At 39.3% G+C, this 10750-nt stretch overlaps 2 protein-coding genes across 4 annotated transcripts; both read left to right on the forward strand.

The window, feature by feature from the left end:
* Positions 1 to 108: 108 nt before the first annotated feature.
* Positions 109 to 4319, forward strand: snx21 (sorting nexin family member 21). 3 transcript variants are annotated; one of them, XM_053481958.1, is made up of 4 exons: positions 109 to 423; positions 1243 to 1555; positions 2229 to 2386; positions 2701 to 4319. In XM_053481958.1, the coding sequence occupies exons 2-4, from the start codon at positions 1294 to 1296 to the stop codon at positions 3409 to 3411; spliced, it is 1131 nt and encodes a 376-aa protein (XP_053337933.1). In that variant the 5' UTR covers positions 109 to 423; positions 1243 to 1293; the 3' UTR covers positions 3412 to 4319. The 3 variants fall into 3 exon arrangements, with proteins under 3 accessions (XP_053337933.1, XP_053337934.1, XP_053337932.1); XM_053481959.1 differs by having other exon boundaries at positions 1269 to 1555; XM_053481957.1 differs by having other exon boundaries at positions 112 to 423; positions 1284 to 1555.
* A 4305-nt stretch (positions 4320 to 8624) lies between these two features.
* On the forward strand, positions 8625 to 10495 carry wfdc2 (WAP four-disulfide core domain 2). Its single transcript, XM_053482820.1, has 3 exons — positions 8625 to 8755; positions 9358 to 9495; positions 9921 to 10495. Exons 1-3 carry the CDS (start codon positions 8665 to 8667, stop codon positions 10052 to 10054), a joined length of 363 nt encoding a protein of 120 aa, XP_053338795.1. The 5' UTR covers positions 8625 to 8664; the 3' UTR covers positions 10055 to 10495.
* Positions 10496 to 10750: the final 255 nt, after the last annotated feature.

The raw sequence follows: 10750 nt of genomic DNA on the forward strand, positions 1-10750 counted from the left end.
TAAACAGAATATACAGAAGGCTGATGCTTAACATTTTATTGTCATACTTTTTTATTAAGTTTCTCCGAGCGCGCGACTCCTCTGGTGAACTGTGTGCGCGTGTGTGTGCGCGCGCTTGTGTGTCAACACTATGCAAAGCGCTGTTTAGACAGCTTTATTCAGCCATCTCGAGAGCTCAGGAAAGGAAGAGGCGCTAGTATAAATGCAGTAGTAAGCGTTCTCACTGTACATGTACAATTTTGTGGTGTCGGCAGATCCTCGGTTGTGAACCCGCTGCCGGAGTGTTTCTGCCCCTTCATGTGTCCGCCTACTGAAGTGGACAGACAGACTCTTGAAATCCAGCACTTTCGCCAGCTTTTGCCTTCTGTGTCTTTACCGACATGACCGAATCCAGGCTGTGTGTTTCTCTGAGCTGCGTTTCTGGTAAATTTCTATTTTCTTAGATAAATAAACTGCGATAAAGTCGTTTCTCATTATTGCCTTTATTTCACAAAGTCTTGTCAATTGAATTAGCTTGCTAGCTAACTAACTTGTTAGCCGACGAGTGCTGTTGCTTCGAGAAAGAAAATCCTCTTTATGAGAAAGATGAGATTAATTAACTCCAGGTTTGGTTGGCTGTTAAAGCTCACACTGCATTACGTGCTGAAATGTATTTTTCATCAATGTTTAGCTATGCATCTAATCTGCTAATAAGCTAGCTGTAATGTTTAACACTTGTTTATGAGCAACTGTTGTTTACGACTTTTTATTTTATTATTATTGTTATAAATAATAATTTATTATTGAGTGAATTATGGGGTTGGTTAACACATACGCTATAGAACGATCATAGCGGTTTAACCAGAAAGAAAAAAGGACGTTTTTCTTCTTAAAAACCAGGTTTTCTCTCTCAGCAGGACGCAACAGGCAACTTTAACTTCAGACTGTCGCTCGAAACTGTTCTGTACAGAGTTCACACTAAACCTCTAAACTTCGCTTGGTTCATTTGTTTCTTTAGTCTCATGTTCGTAGAGCCCTCTATGAATTAAATATAAATGCAGCTCGTTTTCTTCCAGGGTTTCCTCTCTGGTTTCACATATCAGCAAAGGGTTAGAGCTTTTGCTGTTTCCATTACAATCCATGCAGGGCTGACTGAGTACATCCACTGTTTGTTTGTTTGCTTGTTTTTGCGTGTTTGTTTATTGTTCTTCAAATTGTCTTAGCAGTCGAGATATGACATTTGAGAAGTTTGGATTTTTTCAGATTTGCGTTGGCTCACAAATTCACAGTGATATATTTTCCAGTACTGTGCTGATGGCTTCTAAGCTGTTGGACAGACTTCGCCGATCGCTGTTCAAAGAAGGAGAGCTCCATATGGACACAGGAGACACCAATGAGTTTCCAGAAAGCTCAGAACTTGAGGACGAAACCGACAACGTCTCGTCCAGGCTCAGTGGGACGCTCTGCTTTGACGGCGATGGTGTACTGGATTCAGAAGACGCAGGTGAAACATCTGGCCCAGACAGCGATTCGGACTGCTTTGCAGAGTCTATGGATATCGCCAGCGGCAGCACAGGTTAATTAACGTTACTTCATTTACAGTATTTACTTTCCACTTTTATTGCATTAGGTTATTGCATTCTATATAGAACACAATAGCTAAATACTGATCCAAATAATAGTTCTTACTAGTGCAGCACACAAAGTGGTACATTTAATAGGTAAATATCACAGTTTACATTGCAATCTTAATGTATGTCAAAAAAAATAGCATACTCTAATATTATAATTTTTTTTTATTTAATCATGCAGTATGTAAGTTTATACAAGGACATTTATTCTCTAAGCACTGTTATTCCCTACAGTTATGTCTGGATTTAGTTTTGTAGTAGGCAAATGGGTTGAATCAAAAGGGGAAGAAATTGTGGTTTGGAGTGAATCTGTGGTTGTTGAGTTGATAAAGCTACCGCATATACTTGCAGCTGTGTACTTTTGTATTTGCTTCTAACCTGAACTGTGAAGAAAGGGAATTCTGCTGTATGTAGTCAGTCCGCATGCAAGAAAAAAAGCAAACTTAAAATAAACTTGTTAATAGATGGACAGAAATTTTAAAGGGTAGTTGAATTTCACTTCTTGTTTTTATATATGTATATAAAAAAAAAGAGTTGTGAAAACTGTTCGTTCTCTTAATGTTTCCCATTTCCATTTAATTACTGTTGTACTTTTTTTCTTTTTTTTTTTTTTTTTAGACATAAGCCCTACCAGCCAGACCATGAAAGGCTCCGGCATGCTTACCCGACAGCTACAAGAGAGTTGGAGGAATCTGCGCACTCGCTGTGTGATAGAAAAGCTTCTTTTTGAAGTGACTGACGCCAGCGTTGTGCAAGAGGCAAACTCCAAATATGTGGTAAGCAGTAACATCATTTATCTGTAATACTAAAAACATCAAAAATACACTTGACACGTGTTGAATAAGCCAAGAATTAATAATTAGTTTGTCATAAAAAAAAATAAATGATGGGCTACATCGGAAACAAATCAGTCAGGGTAGAGGCAGAGAGAGAAGAAACTAAGTAGCTAAACAGTAGTCAAACAGGAAGGCTATGACATTACCCTTCCTCTTCAAGCTGCTCTTTTTTTAAATCAATGGGTGTAACATCTAGGCATACAATGGTTGCATGTATCAAAAATTAATGCATATGAATCATGTGTTTCAAACAGCTTTACACAATCCATGTCCTCCAGTCTGGCACATTTGACAAGGCTCCTGCAGTCATTGCACGTCGCTACACTGATTTTGAGCGACTGCACCATCTTCTGCGCAGGCATCACAGAGAAGAGATGGATGGAGTCCATTTTCCACGCAAAAAGCTGCGCCGGAACTTTACAGCCGAGACCATTGGCAAGCGGAGCCGTGCATTCGAGCAGTACCTCTCACATTTGCACTCTCTGACCGAGGTGCGAGCTTCACCTTTATTTATAGAGTTCTTTTACCTGGGTGAACTGCGCAGCGGTCAAAGCCTGGTGCGCTCTGGTCTCTACGAGGAAGCGCTTGGTGTTCTGGTTAATGCACTGCGCCTCCAGGAGAAACTGGAATCGCCACACAAATCTCACAGGCTTTTTACACTCTCTGCAGTGGCAAATTGTTACCAGGAGCTAGAAAGGCTGAGCGAAGCACAGGAGCACTGCGAGCACGCCCTCAACAAACTGATGCCCTCGATGGATATGCAAAAGACACAGAAAAAGCAACTCCACCCACTACTAGTACCACTCCTGCAGACCAATGTGCGGCTCTGTTGGAAGATTTCCAAGGACAAGCGGCGCTGGGAGGCACTGCTGCATGAAATCCAGGAGCTTGGTGTTGATGTTGAGAATCATCCTGATTTGAAGGAGTTTGTAGTTAAAGAAAACATATTAGAAAATGAGGGATAGTTCAGGCCAAACCAACATAGGGCATTTAACACTGATTATAGTGACAGTCATAATGCACACATAAGGGATTCATTAGTTATTTAATGATGTTATCATGTTATCCTATGAACTCACACATTTACACACATATTTTTACTATATCTTCATACTTTTGTGCACATTGACATGTATAAACAATCCCTACACAATATGCAGTAAATTTAATATTAAAATAGTTTAAGCAGCCGCTTAGTAGAAATATATTTTTATAAATAGTTTTATTAGACCCAAATATTACTGGGTACAATGTAAAATAGATAATATTACAGTTTTGAATGCATATTTATCAAATACATTAAGGGAAATATTTTGATAGAGATATTTTTTCATTATATTTTGATAAAGTGTTTTTAGCCACTATTTTACTAATTTTACCCACACATTTCAACTATAGTCCTTCTTTACTGAATAAAAGATTAGAGATTAAATTTTATTGTTTAATGCTACAAATGCTACAATGCTTTTGTGTATTTATATTTAGTATTTAGATAAAAAGAATTTTGTTGAAGTATGTTACTGCTTTTTTCACTTTAACAGGTCCGTTACTATAGTGAAACCTGGCACAGTTCCCAAATCTATAAATACTTGATGGGTGTAATGGACTTTGTTTTGCAATTTCTGCAATATTTTATGTATGTACTGTACATGTTTTAAAGAGTCATTTTAATTAACTTGCACATATGCACTACACTATCCCCAACACCAATAATGTTGTTTGTTTTGTTTTTTATAAAATCACTGTAAATTTTTAGAAAGGGAATGAAACATGGTAAAATTGATGCACTCTATTTTAAACCACTTTCAGTTTACAGTAGACATGTGAATGAATTCCCTTTCACACTAATAATAAAATACAGTTTATCTACAAATGGGTAATTGTGTTTTGTTTGTACACATCATCTATAACATAGATACAGACATACAGTCTTATGCAAAAGTTTAGGCACCCCTTGATAAATAACAGATTTTGGTGATTTTTTTTTATTGAAAAGGTAACACTGTCTCTCTTGGAAGTGGAAAAAAGGCACAGTATTTTTTTAGCAAACATTGAACATAAATTGAGCAAAAATTAAAACATTATTATGGCACTGTGCAAAAGTTTGGGCACCCTAAGAGTTCCAGAGTCTCAGATTCTTTTTACAAGGTTTCAGACCTTAATCAGCTTGTTAGATCTGATGTCATTAGTAAATGCCAATTTCAAAGTTTTACAAATACTTTGACTCTTCAAAACCTTGTGCACACACTTGCGGACACTCAACAACCATTGGTTTCTCTAAGCAGCTGTGTAAGACTCTGAAAATGAAAGTTATTGATGTCCACAATGCAGGAGAAGGCTACAAGAAGATAGAAGTGTTGGCAGTTTGCAGTTTCCACAGTGAAAAATGTAATTAAGAGATGGCAATTCGGGGGAACTGTTGAGGTCAAGATGAGATCTGAAAAAAAAAAACAAGAACACTCTCGTATGCTGGTCAGAAAGACAAATCAAAGACCCGATTTGACTGCAAAAAACCTGCAGGAAGATTTAGCGGATTCTTGGAGTGACAGGAGTGGTGATGCACCGTTCCATTGTGCAGCGATGCTTGCACAGACAAGACCTTTTTGGAAGAGTCAGCAGAAGAAAACCTTACCTGCATCTCCATAATAAAATCCAATGTCAGAAGTACAGTTTCTGTAGTGCAACAGAACATCTACCTGATACATTTTGGAAACAAGTTCTGTGGACTGATAAAGTTAAAATAGAATTCTTTGGGCACAATCAGCAAAGGCATGTTTGAAGAAAAAAAGGAGCAGCAATAGATAAAACGAACACCTTGCCAACTATTAAGCATGGGGGTGGATCTATCATGCTTTGGGGTTGTGTTGCAGCCAGTGGCACAGAAAAAAATTGCACGGGTGGAGGGAAGAATGAATTCCACTAAATACCAGCAAATTCTGGAAGCAAACATCACACCATCTGAAAAAAAAAGCTGAAAAGGGGGTGGCTTCTACTACAGTAAAATGATCCTAAACATACCTCGAAATCCACTATGGAATACCTCAAGAGACGCAAGCTGAAGGTTTTGCAATAACTTGATTTAAACATCTTTGAACATTTGCGGGTAGATCTTAAAAGAGCTGTGCATGCAAGACGAGCAAAGAATTTTACAGAACTAGAAGCCTTTTGCAAGGAAGAATGGGAGAAAATCCCAAGTACAAGAAATGAAAGACTTTTATCGGGCTATAAAACAAGCTGTGATATCTGCCAGAGGAGCTGTTACTAAGTACTGATTATGTAAGGTGCCCAAACTTTTGCACAGTGCCACAATCATGTTTTTATGTTTTATCTTTGTTAAATATATGACATAAAAAGTAACCATACATCAAGGTTTGCTGAAAATATTGTGCAATTTGTTTTCATTTTCAAGAGAAACTGTAAACATCTTTTTAATAATTTTTTTTTTTTTTAAATCACCAAAATCTGTTATTTATCAAGGGGTGCCTAAACTTTTGCATAAGGCTGTAGACATAGATGTACATACAGGCATTGATGTAACACAAACATTTTATTTGAGTTGACTGGATTGTTAAAGCAGCATTTCACTGTTAAACAAGTAAGTATTCGAAGAGCTCAGTAGGGGGCAGTATAGACAGGATGTGACTGATCTGCTGGAATGTGGTGGGGAGGTTGGAGGATTAATCGGTTTGCTTTCTGCCTGTGGAGTAAAGTGTTTATGTGCAAATTTTACCTTTTATAGATTTTTTTGCTGATCTAGCTAAAGTTTTGTGATAGGTTTTGAAAAAGCTTGTGTTCTGCATACAGCTTGTTAAACTTATGGTACCAAAATGTTTGCAGCTGGCAGCAATTCCTATGGCCTGGCTTTAACTCATAAACAACACAGAGAGACCTGGAACTAACGCAAAATTAAATTCTGTTAAAAAATTGAAAAACTTTTTTTTTTTTTATGGGAAACAGGGTCCCACAAAATTGCATATTTCATTTATTTTTTCTTTTAACTTGCAATTCTACTGCATTTTTGATAACCTTTTCTAGACATTAGGCAATCCATAAAATATGTTCTTTCTCTAACATATTCTCTAATACAATGACAACCACAATATATTTAAATTAAAAGAAATGATTCAGTACATAATAGACACTCTCTGCTCCTACCCCTTTCTTTCTTGCTCCAAGAATAGCCCAATTTGGCATGAAAACTACAACCTTGTAAACCAAAGTTGCAGAAAAAGATCAGTAAATTTTAAGTGAAATGCAAATAAGTGAGAGGCATAGTGGCTTAGTGGTTAGCAATGTCACCTTGCACCTCCAGGGTCCAGGTTCGATTCCTGGCCAGGGTAAACTCCCACCTCTGTGCACATTGCGTTTGCAGGTTCTCCCTGTGCTTGGTGGGTTTCCTCCAGTTACTCCAGTTTCCTCCCACAAAGACATACAGATAAGACTAACTGGAATTCCCCAATTGCCTGTAGTGTGTGTGCCCTGTGATGGATTGGCACCCTGTTCAGGGTGTCCCCCATCCAGTGTCCTCCACCACGACCCCCATAACCCTGTATACAGGATAAAATGATATAGATGATGAGTAAGTGAGTGCAAATAAGTGCAGCAACCAAACTTTGTTTAGTCAGTCAGCCAGGAGGAAAGACCTATAATAAATGTCCAATTGCCACATCTATGACTGAAATCCTGGCTATTGCACGATACAACGATCTTACTATTGTTTGAAATACATCGATCAGTCATAAAATTAAAACCACCTAGGTTTTAGGTTCCCCTTCTGCCACCAAAACAGTTCTGACCCCTTTGAGGCATAACTCCACCAGACCACAAGGTGTGCTCTGGTGTATGGTACCAGGGCAATAGCAGCAGATCCTTCCATAGTGCTGTAAGTTGCAAAGTGGGGCCTCTTTTTTGGTCTGGCACATACCATGGATGTTTGATCAGATTAAAATCTGGGAAATGTGGAGGTCAACAACTCTAAACTCTTCGCCTCTTAAAACCCATATTAAGCAAGCTATGACACACTGGGTGTTCTGATACCTTTCTATCAGAGTCAGCATTACCTTTTTTTCAGTGATTTTTCAGTACACTTGCTTTTCTATGTAATATAGATTCCTACAAGCATAAATGAATCCTGAGTGCTCTTGAGAAACGTTTAATTGACCTGGCGGTGGTGCTCCTATTATGGCTGATTTGGGTACACTGTAATATTTACATACTCGCTCTCACTCATCGTCTATACCGCTTAAACCTGTATTCAGGGTTGTGGGAGGCCTGGAGCCTAGCCCAGGAGACTTAGGGCACGAGGCGGGGTACACCCTGGACTGGGTACCAATCCATCGCAGGGCACACACACATACACACTCTCATTCACACACGATGGGCAATTTGGGAACATTAATTAGCCTAATCTGCATGTTTTTGGATTGTGGGAGGAAACCGAAGTACCTGGAGAAAACCCACCAAGAATGGGGAGAACATGCAAACTCCATGCATGCAGAGACAGAAATAGACAGTATAGACAGGATGTTACTGATCTGCTGGAATGTGGTGGGGAGGTTGGAGGATCAAACCAGGACCCTGAAGGTGCAAACCACTATTCCAACTGTAATCACTTACTTACTCACTCACTCACTCACTTACTCACACACTCACTTATCTTCTATACTGCTTTATCCTGTATTCAGGGTCACGGGAACCTGGAGCCTATCCCAGGAGACTTGGGGCATGAGGCAGGATACATCGTGGACAGGGCACACACACTCACACTACGGGCAATTTGGGAACGCCAATAAACCTAACCTACATGTCTTTGGACTGTGGGAGGAAACCTGAGTACTCGGAGGAAACCCACCATGCGGGGAGAGCATGCAAACTCCATACACACAGAGACGGGAATCGAACCAAAACCCTGGAGGTGCAAACCACTATACCACAGTGCCACTGTAATATTCATTTAAATATAAAAAATACAGATGGTTTTAGATGTTATTCAAGACTACAATATATGTATAAATCATCTAATTTAGCTAACTACCTTTATGTTTAAAAGTAACCCATACACATTGATCTTTGTAAGGGTTTTTTACTTGAATTTGGAATCGACAGGCAGGAGGACCACGCAGACTAGTCATTCCCACATTTAGTCCATTCCCCTTATCCCCATCCTGTCTTAGTAACTTTAGTCTCGACTTCAGTCTTGTAACAGAGTACAGTGAAAGATGAAGCTCTTCTGTGTGTTTACTGTTGTGCTTTTAACCCTGACTGAATGGACGGACTTGAGCGAAGGAGCCGCAGCGCGTAACTGCACAGGTGAGAGTCTCTCAGCTCAGTGTCACTGCACTTAACCAGATATATACAGTATATATATATATATATCCTGGTTCAAACTTTAATCTTCTAGTGCGGCAATAGTAATGCATTTACATATTTCACCCTGTTAGATCTGACACCGTTGTGCGTTTGAGGCTCTTTGATCATAAACAGCTACAGTAGCTTAGACAAACAGTTATACATAATATATACAATGTATACATTTGTAATACAATGTTGTTGTTTTTCTAGTCACGCGCATGGTACGCTTAGAGTCACTCTGTTAGTCACCTGGTGCACCGTTTCCACATGCCGTTTAGTACCTTTTTAAAGTGTAGTTTCCTTTACGATTAACATGTTATCTGCAAACCTAATTATTTTAATCGCTCACCTCCGACGACGAGGAAAATTTGTGTATTTAGCATCTACTTTCCCAAGTCACAGCCAAACCCAGTGAGCTGTAGTATTAGTGCCACCGATCCAGAAGATCAAAGACACATTAGAAAAAGAAGGCAGAATTTAATGACGTGGCTCACCACTGTGTGTTACTGTTCTTCAGTACTATTGATTAGAAAGGCAGCATATGTGGTCTTGTCCTGCAGTTAAGCCAGGAATCTGTCCTCGCCGGAAATGGGGTTCAGGAATGTGTGCTGAATACTGCGCTAAAGACAGAGACTGTCCCAACGAGGAGAAATGCTGCCATAACGGCTGTGGCCATGAGTGCATCACCCCTTATACAGGTAAACTATCAGCCTTCAATATAACCATAGTAGTGCCAAATAAGAAGAATAAGAATGCAGTCCTGCATTCATGCATTTTGCTCCTAAAAAGAGACAATGTGTATAATTTCCTTTTTATAAAATGAGAGAGGGCTCAAGCCTTGTGCACAGTACTGTGGATCAAGTTATTATCATTGTGCAGCTTGCACCTGCATGGTCCAGGTTCGATTTCCGCCTCAAGGTCTGTTTGCATGTTCTCCTTGTGCTTGGGGGGACAGGCAGATTAGACACGCCACTAATTGGTGTTCCCAAATTGCCCATAGTGCGAGTGTGTGAATGTGTGTATGTCTGGGATAGGCTCCAGGCCCCCCTCGACCCAGTACACAGGATTAAGTGATGCAGACAATGAGTGAGAGATAATTATTATTATTTGGTGTTTCTTACAGTGAAGCCTGGTCGATGCCCCATACCTAAAGGGACCCCGATGTGTGCAGAGTATTGCTATCATGATGGTGAGTGTCCCGGAGATCAGAAGTGCTGCAGGACCTCATGTGGCCACTCCTGCAGTGAACCCTGCTAAATTAAATCTACTACATGGCTAGACATATAGACCAACAAAGAACAACCCTCTTCTAGGAGATCTACCTTACTATTTTAAGTGCAGCTTCAGCATGCCCCATCCAAAAGAAAAAAAAATCGAGGGAGTTAAAAAGCCTCTGTAAAAAGCCTTTAATATCTGTAGGAAGGTATTTTCTCAGAAAGTAGGTTACTGACCATAGGATTAGATTTGTACACCTTTGCTCCTAGTTCACTTAATAAAATAGGACAATAATATTCATTCTAAACCTTTGCAGAAACGTAGCAGGTTGGTGAACATTTAACTATATGCATATACCAGTTTTATTCTGAAAGAGACAAGCACCAGTAAATTCGATGGAATATTTCCCTCCATTGATTTTTTTTGTGCGTTTATGTGTTTGTAATTTCATTATTAAAACACACTGTATCTTTTGGTAAAGTCTTATAGTTTCAGTGATTTGTATTTCTTAAAACATGACAAGAAAGTACAGGCATTACATGTACTGTAGAATGGTTGGTAAATTTCAAGTCAGGTTCCAGAGCCAGTACAAATGGGAACATTTATGAACTATTTTCCCATGATCATTCCATCTTGGTATGTCAGATGTTAGTAGGTATCCCAGTATTAGAAACAACTTTCAGGAATGTAAAAGACGTTTTGGCGTCAACTCGAGACCCAAAAATGTGGCAAACATTG

Source organism: Clarias gariepinus, chromosome 22 (assembly GCF_024256425.1).
Source record: "Clarias gariepinus isolate MV-2021 ecotype Netherlands chromosome 22, CGAR_prim_01v2, whole genome shotgun sequence".
Lineage (NCBI taxonomy): Eukaryota > Metazoa > Chordata > Actinopteri > Siluriformes > Clariidae > Clarias > Clarias gariepinus.